The sequence below is a fragment of the Cydia fagiglandana genome, chromosome 14 (assembly GCF_963556715.1).
Source record: "Cydia fagiglandana chromosome 14, ilCydFagi1.1, whole genome shotgun sequence".
Classification (NCBI taxonomy): domain Eukaryota; kingdom Metazoa; phylum Arthropoda; class Insecta; order Lepidoptera; family Tortricidae; genus Cydia; species Cydia fagiglandana.
In genome coordinates this window covers 12,278,108-12,297,844 of record NC_085945.1, presented here as the reverse complement: position 1 = coordinate 12,297,844, position 19,737 = coordinate 12,278,108, and the positions used below count along the sequence as shown (strand labels likewise).

Below are 19,737 nucleotides of genomic sequence, written 5' to 3'. Positions count from 1 at the left end.
AAATTATTTTAACTGACTTCTAAATTCCTAAAAGAGGAGGTTCCATTCGACTGTATGTTTTTTTTTAAAGTTTGTTACCTTAGAACTCCGTTATTATCTCTAGCGATTTGGAAAAATAGTTTTATATGAAAGTATACATACTTACAATTCCTCGTGGATTCCATCATCAGAACTGGATTTTGCCAATAATGTATGCTGTAAGTTACAGATGATGGAATCCACGAGGAATCGAGGGAACGCCTCAAATCTTTTAGGTATAAATACATTTTTTTTTTTTGTGAAATGTTCTGAATTATAAAAAAGAGATTTGGAAAATATCTAACGAACTAAAAACGGGATAACGTCACTGTGGAACGGTGCAGCAGCCGCTTCAATGAGGTCGATCTTTTAAGTGAAGATCTTCTGGGGAATTACGGCACTTGGCAATCTTAAAGCACTTAACTTACCGCGTTAACAGCACTTAACTTTACTTACCGCGTTAACTGGTAGTGTTAGATTTCTCTTGGGAGTCATGTGTGCATTTAAGTACTTGATGAATACTGTTGGTTATTTGTTGCAGCTGGTTATCGTGGGATTAAATTATGCAAAGTTAAGCTAAGAAGTGCGCTTTGTGATATTTAGTTAGAGAACGCAAAAAACACATTTTCTTTTTCGTTTTCCCTTTCTATGTTTCGACATGTTACGTTTCGTTTTGATCACTTAAGATGCGTTTTTGACATGGTCCCTTGATAATCATCTTAAGGGGCCCTCTGATTAGCAGTCCGTCGGACGGTATCGGGCTGTCAGTTGTTCGGAACTGTCAAAATTTTATTCTAACTGACAGGCCGATACCGTCTGGCGGACTGTTAATCAGTGGGCCCCTTTAAGCGTTGTAAGCAAAGTTTTACTTTGAAAAGCGGCGGTGTAACTCCACCATTGTCCCGTCGTTCTACTGATCTTTAAAATAATCGGATATTTCTCCTCTTAATCGTCCCCCGGACGAAAAACTAAACAGAGTGCTCAAAAAGATTAAAGCCATTTCGAGTTAACGACACTTTTAACTTTTAAACTACATATATGAGACACATAATAATGTCCACACTGTTAAATGATGATTCGTAGGCTTTATTGCTACGGCATAAGGTCCACAAGTGGTCACAATATTGTTCCTGTTAGTACAAGTTATAGTCTTTTTGCTTTACAATGTCTGACGAAAAGATTTTTGAGACAACATAGAAAAATGAAGCACATATTTTATTCAGTGGCATTCCACAAAAAAAAAAAATTACTGTCCGGTAGTACGTGGCACTTTATCGTACTTTTGATAACATTTGGTATTACTAAGATAGCTTCCACATGCGTCCCATCAACGCTAAAAGTTATCATTCTGGCGGAATGTCCCTTCTGAAGTAGGTGCTAACATATGCAAAACGTAGCCCAATCATTTCACTTTTAAAGACAACTCACATTAGACCGGGCCGAAGCTTCCGGGACTTACTTTTCTATGACATGACAGGTGATCACGTGATGCTTCCCATAGAAAACTATTTGCCGGAATCTCCGGCCCGAACACGGCCCGGTCTAACGTGAGTCATCCTTTATGTGTTTTTGCAGAACGATGAAACTTGGCTGCGAGTTCGCCCGGCGCCTGTGTTGCCAGATGAAAGCATCGGCTCCATTTTGTTCAGATTCATGGCTTGTCAATTGGGCATCACTACTTTCATCATCATCTGGACTGCTATTTGGGTGGCCGTAATACACTCATACGAAGGTACACTTATCATTATATTTATTTATCCCTACTTAATAATTCGAAAAGAAAAGTGCTCGAGTGGAGACCACGGACTCGCAAGCGCAGCGTAGGACGTCCACCCACAAGATGGACAGACGACCTTGTTAGGGCCGCCGGAAGACGCTGGATGCGGATACGAATGGAGGTCCAAGGAGGAGGCCTATGTTCAGCAGTGGACGTCTTATGGCTGAGATGATGATGATGACTTAATAATTATAAACACACATGTAACTAAGTATCCTTCACGCTTAAACAGCTTCAGAGATGTTTCTTTGTGCCCTAGGGAATATAGGATTGTTTTTGACATTCTATGGTCTATTGCGTTTACGTGAATATTTTAGATGATCAAACGAACTTCTTGAAGTGAAGTTTGATCACTTTTATGTGAATCGCTTCATTCTTCAGATATAATAAATATAAATTGTACCGATTGCAGTACAATTCTCATTGGGTTATCTTTTTCAGGGCCAAATGAAAACTTAGTAAGTGAAGAATTTGCAAGCCAACAAAACCAGTTAGTCATCGACTTGGCCACAGAACTCCGCTTGGTAAGTATTCCTCTTCCATAGTTCCTTCCACTTTAACCCTTATCTTGGCAAGGCTCAAAATATCTTAAATATAAACTTTTTTTTTGTTTTTTGTCACCTATTGAGCATACTAGACTATTAAAAAATAAGAAAAAAAATCCAGGATTTTCCAGTTTCGGAAAATCATATGTATCATATTTGATACAATGCCAATAACTCGACAAAATAGTTACCTACTTTTTAGAAGAAAAATGAAGATTTTAATAAAAATAAAACATGTAATGCAACAGATATTAGCATTTACTGCTAATTAAACGCAATCTAAAGCATCAGATGACTATTAAACCTGTAAAAATAAATTATATCTACGAATACCTGATCACATGGGCGGAAAATTAGATCCCGTAAAGTTTCAAAAAAGTCGTCAGCAAAAAGTTGAGTAAAATATGAAAAGTAAACAAATAATTAAAAGTAAAAAAAAAATACTTTTTTTTTTACTTTGGGGCCATTTTTGCCATACACATATTTATATATTATAATGCTACAGCGTACGAATATATAGTTAAATAACATCTAATACTTAAAAAAAAACCAAGTTTAATAACTAAATAATACGACAACTAATATCAAATAATTGAAGCATGTTTTGTAACCCCACAAATATAAAACAAATAAAAAATCATGTAAAAATATTTTGACGATAACTTGGCAATGTATTAAATGTAATACAATCCTTTCGATATGTACGTTTCTGAGTTCTTGGCAGTGTATCAAATATAATACATAACAGTTTCATGTAAGGTTCTATGTATTAAATGTTTTTAAATTCGAAGGCATTGTAAATATGTATGCACTAAGAGACAGTAAAGATATCAAAATGTAGATTATGGAAAAATATATACTAACATAAGAAATAAATGCAAAACTTCCAGTACGAACCGAAATCTATAGTTTCCACGGCGCCATGTTGATTATTACTATTTAATTTACTATGACACTCGTGTCAATAATTTTTTTATATAAGTAAGAGGGGTAGCTCGACATATTGATGGCAGAATTATTGTGTTAGGTAATAAAGTGAACCTGCTAGATTTTTTTAAGTTCCATGTATCACGGGTGTTACGATGCCAAGATAAGGGTTAACACATTCACTGCCAGCGACCCGCTAGGCGGGTTCTCTGTTTGTAGGTGTTTTCGCTACCTCCGGTTTTTCCCGTGTTACGGCAGTGAATGTGTTAATACTATATTTAGCTGGAGATCAACGCAGAGCCCCGCCTAACTTTAGGGCCTTCCTAAACTTCTTTGGCGTACCTTAATGGGAGAATGACAAAGAACAGGATCATCAAGTTCATCAGCACATAATTCGCAACATTAGGTATTCATCTAAATATTTATTTACGTACAATACATTATAATTGTAGGCCCTATGCCATGCATTATAAAATCTACCTATTTATATAAGACACTTAAGCGCCAACATGAGTGGTCATTTCTCCATACAAACGTACTCGACTGTTTCCTCCGTGGGTTTTGATGCTAGAGCAATGATTTTTTTCAACACAGATTAATATTTTCAATATCTGTGTCGGACCGTCTGGTATCACAAAAAGGCACATGACTCAATTAAGTAACCGTCAAAAATATGTTTTTCCATCGAAGAGTTCCTTTGGCTACCTTCCGACTGCATCATCAGATCAGCTCCATGTTAGCATGTTATTGCAATGTCATCGGAAAAGTGGAAGTATGTGAAATTTCAGCTTAATCAGAGACCCGGAAGTGGTTTTAAGTTACAGGATTTGAAGCACCATAGGTACAAAGAGATATAGGTAGGGGAGACCGAGCTTAGTTGTGACAGAGGAAGTGCGTTTGCGTTTGTTAGCTCGTAACTTGAACTAACAAACGCGCGCTATTGCGACCTAGTTTCTAGTTAATAGATTCCAAAAAATCGACGATGTCACAACTCTCCCCTGTCACAACTCACTTCGGTCTCCCCTTATACGCAGTGAAGCTAAATAAAAGTGTGTAAAATTATGCACTATATACCTAGGTAGTATATAGTTAGGTACAGTAGGTACGAGTACATTTCTGACAATTGACATATTATCAGTTATCATCGGGGGAGTACCTTCTTAGCCGATTTCTATAAACATTAGAACTAAATTACAAACCGAGCGAAGATTTACAGGATTTTCAGGTATTACAGACTAAGCTACCCACAGACAACGATATGATTTATAGCATGTAGTAATCATAACTTAGTTGCGGCTTGGAGTTGAATATTTTATTAAAGATCTTCAGAATACCTACAATATTCAGTGATCAAGATTAATGAACGTTGGAGTAATAATTCATTTACTTAGATGTGTTTTTGGAGAAAGGGAGAAATCTGAAGATGACAGGGATGCCATATGATATGAAATACTTACTTAAGAAATTTAAATGATTCGAGTTAAACCAAAGAGAACGCAACGATATAGACAGCACACGCAGTGCAAACGTTATTTTAAACGTCAAACTTCTACGAAATTATGATGTATAAATGACATCATTCACTTCATTTCATTCGTTCACTTGCACTGCGTGTGCTGTCAAAATCGTTGCAAACTTCTCTTGGTCTAACTCTATGATTTATTTAATTTTGAAAATTTATTAAACTCGACCCTTTTAACATCAATACGCTAGCTATAGTTTTACTAAGAATCAGCTACATATAAACCAACACCTAAGAGAAAAGGTTAAAAAGCTAAACCAAAACATCCTAACGAGATTGACTGGCAGCTACAGAGATTCTCAATATGGTTACAAATTGCCCTCTGATTGATGGAGACGCTAATGGAATGCACGCATCCTCATAAAGCGTCATGTAAGGTGAGATTTAAAAAAAAACAAATTCAACCTTATCTTTTAGGCATAAGGCATAAACTGCATTAGAAATTTAAAAGGACGATTAGACACGGTTTACCGCTTTTACTCGTATCGATATTTTTTCATATTTTCACGTGATATTTAATAAAAATACGGCTTAGCTCCTTAACGCTGCATAAATTAAATTTTTTTCTGCTTAGTTACGTAATAATTATTTCGAAAGTTTAAGATGTAATAATTATTTCGAAAGAAAGTTTGGGAATCTGAAATGCGGTCTTTTTGTAAAAAAAACAGTAAAGATTTAGTTTGCATGTAATGCATACCCTACGTTCGTCTATTTTTTTTGAGAAGATGCCTATTATAATGTGATCTTATATTTACCCGTCAGACTTTTATTTGAAACGCGATTCGTGTTTTGATAATTCTGATGATACCTATTATGTAATTCGTGTTAACACGTGTCCACTAAGTAAATGTATCCATATCTAAATGCACAAATTGCCTCCCTTAGACTCCGTATGCTAGCTATAGCTATATAGCTCTATAGAGTGGCTTATACCTATTACAAAAACTAGAGATTACAGTACATAGACACTATGTAAAAGTACCATACTGCACCTCTCAGTCGAAGTCTAATACGCATTTTATACAACACAGGAGCGTAGTGACATAGCAAGAAAAGTGAGGAAAACCTAATATAAAAGAAAATGCATAGATTTTCTTAGGTACCACAAAAAAGACTTTTTATTTTCTTTAGGACTAGACTTAAAGAAAGGTTTATAATTGATACTTATAGATGGTCAAGCAGATCTTGTCAGTAGAAAAAGGCGGCAAATTTGAAAAATGTAAGGAAGGGATTTCGTCTCATATAAAATTTTAATTTCGCTCCTTTTTCTACTGGCAAGATTTGCTTGACCATCTATACCTAATGTAAGTGATCTGTGACTAAAGGTAATTAAATTCGGACTAACTTATACAGATCCCTGAGGAATGTAGATAATTAAGCTCCCCTCCGCCCATCGGAGCAGGAATGCGAGCTCTCGCCGTTTGATATTAACTTTAGCATTCCAGACATGGCAGTACAATAGGTACAAAAATGTACATTCGAATTGTTTCGCTCGCGTGTAAAATTTTACGAGTACGAAATGTTTTATTTATTCTATCTTTTGCCCGCGATTTCGTACGCGTAGACTTAGTATTTCCATAGCAAACTGGGATTTCCCGATGATTTCCGGGATAAAACTATCCAATGTCCTCCCCCGAGACTCAAACTATCTTAATACCAACTTTCATCTCAATCGCTTCAGCGGTTAAAGCGTGAAAAGTTACATTAACAAACAGACATACAGAGTATACAGACACGTTTTTGTTTGAAGAACCGTCACATTTGACACTGACATATCTAATCTATATGGTATTTAGCCGTCATATTTGAGTAATATTAGAGTAGGTATTCTACTAGTAAGTAGTAGTAGGTAGGTAAGTTCGAATCGGGCCGAGAGTACTTTCACATTATTAATATTATATTAGTATGGATATGAAGGCAATAAAGTTAGAAGTAATTTCAATGAAACCAGTTTAATTAGGTACTAATGTGCAAATTAATTATGCACATTAGAATCCAAATGCCTCTTAAATTGAAACTATTGTAATGATAATGCATAGCAGCTCACTTGTTAATTCGTCAAGGAGTTTCATCTGTTGACGGAATAATAGATTCACATAAAGACATGATATATCTTGAAATACATTATACAGGGTGATTTCGGGGTCGTGGAGAAAGAGAGCCAGACATCATACAGAATCCAAAGGTGAGCCTAATGATGTTGTTAATTATTGTTTATCACCAATAATGATGATTATTTTCCAGATGACAAGTAGGAAAAAACATTTTTGCATACAATTTGGTGACCCTACTCAATGTCTTGTCGCTTTCCATACAGCGTATGTCAAAAGTCATAGGGTGACCATAATTACTTAGTATAACATTAATTTTACTTGGTAAATAAGAATAATTTAAGTAATTATTTTAATCAAATACTACCATATGATAATGTGGATCATTTACAGAGTCAAAAAAAGTGGTTCTGGATCACGACCCAGAAATACACCCTGTATAAATATTAATGAACTGTGCAAATAAAACTTAACACCTCGGTCGTCTAGTACCTTGTACAGTGAGCTGCGAAATTGCATAGAGAAATTATGAATGAGTTTATTGATAAAGTCGCCATGCACTTTTACGCCTGATGGTACCTTGACGTGACGTCTTTAGAGTCAAACGTAGCCGCCGCCATAAAATACCCAGATATGTACCTACCTACCTTGCCTAGTTAGGGCCCCCCACATCTAGCGTCTTTCGAGCGTCGGCGTCTACAACTGTATGGCAGCGCTCGACGCAACGTCGACGTAACTGCGCAGCGACGTCATTTTCCATAGCGCTGACCAGACGCCGACAGACGCCGACGCTCGAAAGACGCTAGATGTGGGGGGGGGCTTAACTTAATGTATACAAGTGTTTTAAGTAGCATTAAAAAGAGGATTGTACGTCAGTGTGAATTTGTTTGCTTGACTTGGCGATGGCACTCGCGCGCCCCGACCTTTTGGTGGGTTACTTACAAGATTTTCTCTTTAACGCTGAAACCATTTTCCTCTAAATATTGAAGCTCCTTTGTCTCAAAGGAATTCATACATTTACGTCAATTTTATTAAAAGCCGCGCTGAAATATTATCACGCTGGCATCTTGGCTTTTTGCCAGAATGTTTAATGTTTTATCTAAGTTATGGTTCGCTGGATATATGGCGTTGGAAAATTGTTGAATTTCATTGCTTTCCGATCGGCTAAAAGTTATTAAATGCCTATTTCTTACACCAGGTTTACTATGTAGGAACTTTTATGTGCCTTTAGTTTTACTATAATAAGTCCAATACTAAAACTTTGGTCCACAGCTTCAATACCTACGTGTTTTTTGTCTGAGTTATTTCTCTCATTTATGCAAATATCATGCCTTAGAACTGCGTAATTTAAATAATACTTAGGTACTCCTAAACCTTTGTTTAGATATATTAGTTATTTTGGGTAGTTGGGAAATTTTGGACTGTGTTTTACCTTTTTAATAGGTTGAGTAATCAAATTAGACTTAACCTCCACCTTCTCATAAAACCAGACATTCATCAATTGCTCTTTTAATATTCTTTAGCGAGTATGCCATATTTTAAAATAATGCGCACAAAACTTTTCTATTTAAATTCAATATATTTATAGGTTTTCTAAATCTATTTATTTTGCTAGCTATAACATAGTTTTATTTTATGTTAATCTAGTGATTGTAGTTATTCCTTTGTTTTAGGTGTTCAATAAAAGCATTACATAATTTCAATATATTACCTTGTAGTAATAATAATAGGGCACATGGGCACCCATGGGTAACAATATTGAATGGTTAGGAACCACTTGACCTATTGATTTACCTACCTAGGTACCTACCTATTTAAAAGTTGGTGGCGTTTGACAAGTTCTAATCAGGTAAAGTATCATAGACTAGAAGGGCATAGGTATATCTGGAAAAGGGAATTTTATTTGAGGCGTATTTGGTGTCGTCGAGATATTTCGGCATCAAAATAAAAACGAGATGATCTACCTATAAAATATTCTGATTACATTCCTTTCACACGGGATTTCGCTGAAAATACGTTAGGTACCAATTTTGAGGTGATGCTGATGTGCAAATCTAATTTGAATACGTATAAGGAATCGCGGCTTAAGTAGTATCGATGTAGTTCCAAGCTGCTCATGTGAATGATATTACGCTCATGAGGGTGAATTTTATACATATCATCAAAAGAAAAACGTTGGCACCAGTAGGTATTGATACGTAGGAAAATTATATTTTTTATTCTGACGCGTCGCTCACAGATCCTCGAGAGTAGGGTAGTGTTGAAAACATAACTTGCTCCGTTAGAAAGAACGGCGTGTTGATTGTTTGACTAGGCTTAAACTCATAAACCCAGTTTTTTTGAATTAAAAAATTTATAACCTCAAAACTAGTGGTAACTTTTATCCTCCAAAATTAAATCTAAGTAACTATTATACAATGAATTATAGTGTAGTATACATATTATTGTATCGTAATATTAGCTATAGGAACTATATGCTTGGGATCATTTTGGAAGAAAAAGCTATATAACACTTTTGAGGTTAGAAAAATTCAAATCTTTTAAAAAAATGGGTTTTAGCTTAGACGGACTCTACTAGTAGCAGCCTTTTGAGGTTATTCACAACATATTTGAGTATAGAGAACAGAATTATTCACAAACCAAAGTTCGCTCACGTATAGGTACTCCAACAACGCCTCCGCGCCTATCTGCATACTTTAATATCGAATATCTTGGATGCTCAACATCCCATGGGACAACCCGACAATTCCCTGAAAAGTATTTTATTATAGGCAATATCATACCTTTTTGGACGCCGTCGTAAAACTTCTCCACCGAGAGCTGTAAATAAATTATCAAAAAAAAGCTGATATAAAAGGCGTTCCCGGCGGTATTCATTTTTTTAATTTAATGAACTTTAGCATTTTTATGAAGGTATTGCGAGGGTTGATTAATTATTGATTCGTTTTTAAAAGGTTCTATAATTAAAGAATCAGTGGGATACCTACTTATTATACCCAATAATTACATTTTCTAATTTCGATGTTCATGGTGTACCTACCTATATTTATCCGACTATGACAAAAGGAATGCTGTTGCTATGTGTTGAGTATCGGCGCGATTCGGGAAATGATTTAGAGATTCACAAGATATGAAATAGTAACGATACCTGACGTTCCACGGCAAAAGGTACCATTGCACCGGCTGAATATTGGAGCGGTGTTAATAATAGCGTAAGCGCCAGCCGCCGTAAGGTACCTTTTGCCGTGGAACGTCACATATCTTTACTATTTCATATCTAGTGAGTCTCTAATTCATTTCCCGAATCGCGCCGTATGTCGATGACATGTGTTCCTCCGCGGTGTCGAAGCGGAGACTTTGATGAATGAAATGTCAATCGAGTCAACTTCGGTTCGGGTGACATTGACATAGGCTAACCTAACCGTTTTCCAAAAGATTAACTAGGGTACCTACTTTAACGTTAATTTTAACCTTTAGGTTCATATTTGCATTGGCTATATTAAAAACTAAGTTATTTATTGCAGTTATCTACATATATTACCAAAAATATGTTTTATTTAAAAAATTGTTACACCTAAATTGAGATTTGTAAGATTGTTGGGAACTTTTTCATACATTTGGAAGGTTTTATGGTATTATATAGGATCGTCAAGGAATCCAAAGATTGAATAGAATGCCATAGAACGGAAAGTCCCAAGTATCGTGAAGGAACGCCAGTCGCATATCTTCCGCGAGCGACGCTGCAGAGCGATGCAATTTGGTAGAAATACCGAACGGTACAACCACCGCAACAATTGATAGTACGGTGTCTTTAGCCATCCAAAATCCGGTATGATATTCCCGTGAAGAAAAGAGCTACCACTCTCGCTCTGGTTCTTATCTAGTCCTATAAAGAATGAGTCACGTTAGACCGGGCCGTGTCCGGGCCGGAGCTTCCGGAGCATTGTTTTCTATGGAACACATAACGTGATCACCTGTCATGTCATAGAAAAGTAAGCGCCGGAAGCTCCGGCCCGGACACGGCCCGGTCTAACGTGTCATCCTTAAATATCACTGGTGGTTCAAAAGGGTAGAGTACAATCATTCTTTAAATGTATCTGGATGTTTGTGATTTTGCAACTATATATGTTCTTTTTTTGGCTCGTTTTGTTGCTATTCAGTCCGTAACTGTACCCAATATTTTACGCGTTGACGCACCCTTTCATTTATCATCGATTCGATACCAGTAACATCGTATTCAGCATATCTAATTTTATTTATACGACAACCAGCATACCAGAATCCTATCCTCGTTTTCAAAGCCTTTGCAAATATTACCTCAGCAAAAATATTGAACATGCAGCGGGGAAAGTATGTACTTACTTTCTAATCCATCTCGCTCTTACTCGCATATTTAGTGCGAGCGAGATGGCTAAAAAATAAGTTACGCAGACGTTGGCAAAAATGCCAGTTTGACACTGGTAAGGCAGTTAACTCTAACTTGCATTTTGTTGTTTAATGATTCAGATCTTTAAAATCAAATTTATGGATTAGATTATCCTATTTTCTAAGGCCGACTTGCACCATTATACTAACCCGGGGTTAACCGGTTAAACCTGGAGTTACCATGGTTACCAGTACAATTTGACATTAGGTTATTAGGGTTAACCGTTTAACCCCGGGTTAGTGGGATGGTGCAAGTGGGCCTAAGCGTTTGTAACAACGTCCAAGGATGGATCGAAATATGCGACCAAGTCACGATTATTGCACTGATTTAGGTGAATTCATTTAGAATTTCGAGGAAAGCTATTTGCAAGATATTAATCCTTGAAGTTGGAATCATATGTATAAATTGCTTAAACTGTTATGGGTAATTCTGAAGGAGGTTAGCGCGTGAGTAAGTAACATTCTTATTACAGAGCCGAGCCGATTGCATATACTCGAGTAGGTACCTATTTAGGACGGATACCTTCGAGACCGGGTGGCCTGAAGACGCCGGTTTAACCTCCTGAGACCCAGAGGCAATTGTTTTGTTATTGAAACTGGAACTCTTAGTTACACAACAACAGTTCAAAATAGATTTTGGAATATGTACAAAAAATTGTACGCAGGGGCTTAAGAGGTTAATTCCAGCCTCGGGCATTGAAGGTCTTCACTTTTGTATCAGTATATGACATCTATTTAATTTTATTACTGATTGATTAGTCAGATTAGTTAATTCTTATACTAAAGAGCAATAATAACAATTTACTTAACATAAAAATTCCCATAGATGTGACCCATTTTCGTCACGTTTGCCTCTTGTTTTCGTCTCGATAAGAAGATTTATTTGTTTTGGTCGAAATGCGATAAACTCACAAAAGTAGAACAGACGTTACATATCGTTGATATCCTAAACTTCTGTGGGTAGTAAAGGGTACAGCGATCCGTCAACGTCGCGGTACATGCGAACACTTATCGAGAAATTATCGACGCAAGATGGATGCCCTGAACTTTGGTTTTTGGTCCGCAAAGAGAAAAAAACCGGGCAAGTGCGAGTCGGATTCGCGCACGAAGGGTTCCGTACCATAATGCAAAAAAAAAAAACAAAAAGAAGCAAAAAAAAACGGTCACCCATCCAAGTACTGACCACTCCCGACGTTGCTTAACTTTGGTCAAAAATCACGTTTGTTGTATGGGAGCCCCATTTAAATCTTAATTTTATTCTGTTTTTAGTATTTGTTGTTATAGCGGCAACAGAAATACATCATCTGTGAAAATTTCAACTGTCTAGCTATCACGGTTCGTGAGATACAGCCTGGTGACAGACAGACGGACGGACGGACGGACGGACGGACAGCGAAGTCTTAGTAATAGGGTCCCGTTTTACCCTTTGGGTACGGAACCCTAACAAGGGTGTAGCAGCTGATAGGCCTGATAGTGGAATCACGGTCGGATAGCGGTGGGGTCAAAACAAAAGTTGCAGTAAAGAGTTATAATTATATAAGAGAATTTTTTTTTTTCTTGGAATTGTCTCGGAATTTGACAACTGAACTAGATGGCACTATGTGATGTAATATGGGTTAAAATATTCAGGATAACTGGCATCTTTTCTGTAGTATCATTGAAGTCAACGATTTGTATACACTTTTCTCAGACTTTTATCATAAAACTTTTAAGGAATTAGCAGGTTTTGACATGACTCTAAGGATAAAGTAAGAAAATTGGGCTTTGATGTCCATTTATTTTATGATGTCCACAGGAAATACGCATAAACTTAACTCGTAGTAATAATGTTTTTGACCCAAATGGTATTTATGTGTTGTTAAAATATCAATATCTGATGCCCAAAGTTATTATGTAATAACATTAGGAGTCAAAAGTTGACTGTAACAGTCATAATTCACGAGGCTGTACCGCAACATTTGCTAAAGCGGCCAAATTCAAAGCATCATTAGGGTTTTTTCATTTTAACATACCAACGTGCGTTGCTATTTCAGTCAATCTTGGTACAAAAAGCACTGAAGTTGACTGAAGTAGCATGACAAATACGAACGTTTCCGAGAAAATACGAAGGAAAACAATGCACTACATCTGTATGTTCTTATCCCATCTTACCTTCCAATTTTATTAAACGGACTATACCCGTTTTTTTTAGCATTAGAAAGAACTTCGCAGAAGTTCGCTTGCGGTTCTAAATCTGGCACTTTTAGCGGTAACAATTTGAAGTAAGTTGTATGACTTGTATGTATTGATCATTCTACATTAGATAATTCAATAATTATGAACAATTAACGAGCCTGATAAAAACTGCACGCTTGCTTTTGCGGAGTTCTTTCTAATGCTAAAAAAACGAACGATAGACAACGTCAAGCTGGCCTCGACTCTCGACACAATATGCCGTCCTTATTTGAAGCCTTCATGTTTTATTTTAAGGCAATCTCGCAAAGCTGCTGGAATGTATCCGTTCTAACTGGCTGTCATGTCGTCTAACGCGTGAGATATTAGATTGCATTAGCCTACACGAATTCGCAAGGGAAAGGAGTGCGTATTCTAATGCCTTTTTAATAAGTTCGCTTTCAAAAAATCCGTACGAGCTTTCTTTGCTAGCAGAATGAAAAAATCTTAGCGTATTATTAGTTTCATAATATGTTTCGTCGTTATTTATGTATATATATGTATAGGTATATGTATATATATGTGTACCTATAGTATATTTGTATAGGTAATTAATATGTTATTCGTAATTTATTGATTGTTTTTGCTGTTGTAACTGTAGCACCGCTCACAATCTCTCTGCTTGGCCTTAAGGTTGAATGGTAGAGAATGCCTTATGGCATTAAGTCCGCCTTTTGTACTGTACGGTTTTCTTTTGTGCAGTAAAGATTAAATAAATAAATAAAAAAACTGGTCAAGTGCGAGTCGGACTCGCGTTGCAAGGGTTCCGTACATCACACAATTTTCAATATTTGTTTTGTATGTGAAACGTGACGTGAATAAAACGTCTTGAAAAACCCGAATGGGTCAATCAAAAACCAGATGTAACATGAAGTTTTCTGGCGTGGTGGCTTATATCTCCGCAACTATGCAAAGTAGCTTAGATAGGAAGATTAAATGCCAAAGAATAGTACTAGTGTCCAAATGCGAAGACTGAAGACCGAGCTCCGCGTAGGGCTGATATCTCGGAGCGTCCGACGCGACGGGTCGCGCTTCCTGCAACTTTCGCAAGTGTTTTAAAAGCGAAGGCCGAAGATAATACCTACAGGGTGGCCAAAAAATAAGTGCATTCCCTCAGCCAGGGATGTTTTGGGATTATACTGAGCTTTACAACTTTTACTATGGGACCAATGCCGAAATAGAAAAAAAAAATGTATCCTCCCATAGAAAACGGACCAGCCAAAATGTATGAAACAGCCAAATTTTTCTCAGCGATTTCGGGGTTGCACGTTGGCAACTGGAATACACTTAGTTTGTTTTTTGGCCACCCTGTATATTGCTTTTTAAAATACGTAACAATAGTAACCTAATCAATCAGTACTACAAGTACTATTGCGGCTGTGTTCCAGATACAGCCTAGTCGCATTTTTTGTCTTCAGTCCGACTCACGCTTGAAGCTAAAGGCACGCCTCTTCGGGACGCTTCGGGCCTTCGGCCTTATGCGGATATAGGCCTAGGGCCTTCACAATAGCTGTCTACATCACGTTTCACCTAAACCATTGCGGCTGTGTCCCTAAAATAACCGAAACCACATTTTTGTTCTTAAATCCGACTCACGCTTGACTCTAGATTTCTAATAGGTTTTCCTGTCATCTTTAGGTAAAGGACTATTTAGTGTATTTTTTTTCAGAATTTTAGACCTTGTAGTTTCGGAGATAGAGGGGGGGGAATGGTCATTTTTTGTCTATTTTCTTGAATAACTTCTAAACTTTTTATCGTAAATTTGTAAAAAAAAATATTTGAGATTCTCACAATGAGCTCTTTCGTTTGATATGTAACACGATATAGTTTGCAAAACTTTATTTTTTAATTTTATCTTTAACCCCCCAAAAGCAGCCCTTTTGTTTAAAATTTATTTGTTGACGTTACATATCCGTCTTTGGGTCACAATCTTACATATGTGTACCAAATTTCAACTTAATTGGTCCAGTAGTTTCCGAGCAAATTGGCTGTGACAGACGGACGGACAGACAGACGCACGAGTGATCCTATAAGGGTTCCGTTTTTTCCTTTTGAGGTACGGAACCCTAAAAAGGCATTCGATTTTCCATAGCCACATTACTTACATACCACAGTAAGCTCAATAAGGCTTGTGTTGTGGGTACTAGACGACGATATATATACACATAATATATATATATATATATATAAATATATATATTTATATATATATATATATATATATATTATGTGTGTATACTATATATATCGTCGTCTAGTACCCACAACACAAAACTAGCTAACAAGCTAACACTCGCTTCTCGCCGCTCGACCACTCGTTTCTAGTTTATCGTTCTACTCGCTTATCGCTCATCGTCGGCGATGGGACAAGTGCCTAATGAACTTATTTTAGGTAGTTTTAGCCCAATCGAATATTCGGCCGAATATTGGGATTAGGTACGTACGTATTATGTTGACAAGGCTCTCCCTAAGTATGCAAGCGCGGGAAAGGCTAAGAAGAGGAGATAGTATTTGCTTAACAACCATGTCCACGGTGTTAATGGTCAAGAATCATATTTTTCTTTTACTTTTGACCTGTTCTCCTTCGACATTTGACTATGAAAAACTACTACTAACCGACTACTAAAAAAACAATTGGTTGCTTATCTTTTCGTTATGTCTACAACTAGAAGCCAAATTGAAAATCAATTCGAGCAGAGAATGGCTTTCGGTCCCGCATGCCGGGGCCGCTCGACTCACTAAAGGGACTTCTCTGCCAAGTGCTCTATACTCGTACTATTATTATACTTATTTTAATTTTATTGCTTAAACGACTAACAGAAAGTAGGTTGTTTTTTTAGCATTAGAAATAAGGTAAACAATCTTGATGTGTCTTTTGTGTCTAATTGAAAAACACATTTTAAAAATAAGTTCCGGCAAATATGTAACAATTATGAATCTAATACGATCATTTATATTCTTCTGCTTTCATAAATGATAGTTACTGATTTTTAATAAGCGTTTTTCAATTAAAAGACATGCCAAAATCGCTTACCTTCTTCCAAGTTCTTTCTAATGCTAAAAAAAACGAACTAGGTTTCTGTACGTATAGGTACTTTTTTTACTGATTAATAGTCTTACCTGCCTGTTTTTAAAATTGATAGGTACCTATTTACTTTCTTTAATTTAATTTTGATGAGTGCCTTCTTGGCACCCTGCCCCAAGGCACCGAGCTGGAGCCAGTTTTTTATTTATAATTTATTTAAGTATTTATAGTTTATGTAGTTTTATATTATATATAAAAAAAATTATAAGCCGAAATTAAAAACTACATTTCATTTCGGTTTATAATTTTTTGTTTATATTCCTGTACTCACCCTAAAATGTCATTATTTTGATGAGGCAAATTCAAATCACGCTTGGCATTAGATTAGTAGGTAGGTATAACACCCACCACAGATCGACCGAAAACTATCTATAATGTCTTTCAAAATCATTCGCAATCCCTGTCACCGTTCCGTTCCGTTCCAAGAATTCATCATTATCACATCCTACATATATGATAGGGAAATATCAGAATATATTTGATTTATAGAACCTTTCAGCGATATCGGTATGCGAGAACGGTAGTAGGTACCTATTTGTTTTTACCGCTGTAGCAACTTTATAGTCCCTCATCCTATGATAGGACGCGCGAATGCGCCACACAAATGTATATTGACTAAGAGCCTTTGTAGAAAATATATGAATATGTATCTATATTCATTTCGCTATGATAATAAAATCACTTATTTGTAACTTGGTAACTTAATTATAAGAATAACATGTATGAAACACTAGCTAAATTGTTAATCAATTTTAAAAATATTAAATTTCATTTCTTCCTCTTGGTTGTAACCTCATGTCTGAGGGACGTGACTCCTCTATGGGATATTCTCCAGGCCTCTCGATCTTCGGCCATCTGTATCGTTAATTTCATTTGCGTAATTGTTAAAAGGTAAATTGTAAACAAAAGTTAATAATCTTATATGTGGCTACCTAAAATAAATATATTATTTGAAACCAGGATCATGTCATGCCATGATTGAAAAGCATAATGTGTCTATCGTGTTTTCGATAATTACTTACGGGCGTTGTCACTGCATAAACCGTACCAGAAAAAAAAATAGTAGAGGTGGCTATTGGGCACCGCGATGTAAAGAAAAAAGCATTCTAAGGCATAGTAAAGTTTGATAGGTAGCAATTTAAATAATGACCACAGCCTCTCTCCTCCACCACACCAACAAAGAAAAAAATGGACGCGCTTGTAATATTTTTAACTTTTTACTAGCTAGCTCTTGGTACATATTCTTAAAGTTTCCGGAGCCTTTATTGCTGTGATCCGTCGCGAGCTCGGTGCTTCCGATACATTACCCTGACGTGGGTTTTACACACATATACATACACATAAACACATACACATGCTTTTAGTTGAGATGTGAAAGCTTTGAGCGTTGTCATTCTGAAAGAAAAATTACCTACTTATTTCATTACATATACTTACAGTAAAAGCTACACAATACAATCATTTTAATAAGTTATTAAAATGATAAAGCATTAATAACATTTCGAACATTTATAATAAGATTTCTCATGTTATGTATATGCCATTTTACGCCGGTCGCTGCAAATTTCTTCAGACTTTTTTCAAAGTTCATAACTAAAAAATATGTGTTCAGGATTTGAATTTCATTTATGCAAGCCCGCTCCCCTAAGTTTAAATTACATAGATCAAACTAGAGTTTGAGTTAGAACATTGTTTAAGTAAAGATATCGACAGTGCAGAGTAAATTAAGGTAATTGTGTCACTTACTCTGGCAGCGCTATTCGGGAAATGGATTAGAGATTAACCTGACGTCCCACGGGTAAAGGTACCTTATGGCGGTTGGCGCTTACGCTATTATTAACGCTGCTTCAATATTATAAATGCTGCTGCTAAATATGCGACGTAAGCGCCAGCCGCTATTCGGTACCTCTTTTAGTGGAACGTCACATATCTTCACTATTTCATATCTAGTGAATCTCTAATTAAATTCCCGAATCGCGGCGCCAGTCACCATAAAGTACCTTTTGCAGTGGAACGTCACATATCTTTACTATTTCATATCTAGTCTAATTCATTTACCGAATCGAGCCGTGGGACTGGGATACAATGTCGCGTGTGGCACGTACAAACAGTATCACTCCTAGCTGTATATCGGTGGACCTTATTACAAAAGGCATAAGGCAAAATATTAACAGTATGGGCGATGGTACAACTTAGATGTCAACGAAACCCTGAGGGGGCGGTATGTTGTTTGTAGACTTCTAGATCGAGATTGGCTGAACTAGAGCTAGAGTGCAGTCCGGCTAAGATTGCTTTACAACTTGGCAAGTTGAACTAGAAGCGACAAAGTGTGAGAGAGCTATCCACATCATATTTTCATAGTTAGGAACAAGGATGTTGCGAATATTCGCATCTGCTTCACAACCCCGGAAATTCCGCATTATATTCAAAATCCGCATCCGCAGAAAATCGATGCGGAGCTTAATGCGGATGCGGATGCCGAACAAGTCGGTACTGAAACGTCTTAGGGGCGACGTAAGTCCTAGGTAATTTCGTTATTACCTATAACGAAATCGTCTAGATTCAGAAAAGTCGGCCTAGTTACTGTGCATCTAAATTCTTGCTCAAATGTTCCGTTGCTACTAACTGTTCCGTTTCTATTTTTAAATAAAAATTACTAAAAATATAATAGTTGACGTTTTTTAAGTAACTAATCTTGACATCAGCATCCACAGCCCTGGATGTGAGCCTTTAATTATCCGCAGCCGCGGATGTCAAAAAATCTGCAACATCCCTGGTTAGGAACCGGAAAACCATCAAACCGTCCAGTACCTACTATGATCCACGAGTTCAACAGCCATATTCGAACAATGAGATACGTCAAATACTAGATATTGAAACGATATGGAATAGAAATGTCAGTGTCAAACAAGTGTCAAAAGTGACGTTTTTGTTTGAAGAAATGTCAATTTTGACACTTGTTTGACACTGACATATCTAATCCATATCGTTTCAATATCTAGTATTTGACGTATCTCATTGTTCGAATACGGCTGCAAGACGTAATTATGTGTTGAACTTTTTCAATCTTTTTTTGTTCTTTTTTTAATGATTTCTACGTGAATTGATTTTAAGATTAAGTGTTTTAATTTTAAATATCTGTTAATGTAAATGAGTATTTTGAATAGTGCAATTTC

At 36.5% G+C, this 19,737-nt stretch overlaps 1 protein-coding gene across 1 annotated transcript in view; it reads left to right on the top strand.

Annotated features, from left to right (window-relative positions):
* The window catches only part of LOC134671013 (uncharacterized), a 61,208-nt gene that overhangs the window by 1,413 nt on the left and 40,058 nt on the right, over positions 1-19,737 (top strand). Inside the window, exons 2-3 of the mRNA XM_063528833.1 lie at positions 1,594-1,750; positions 2,237-2,319. Of these exons, the coding sequence (XP_063384903.1) occupies positions 1,594-1,750; positions 2,237-2,319 (240 nt within the window). The remainder of the gene's footprint in view (positions 1-1,593; positions 1,751-2,236; positions 2,320-19,737) is intronic.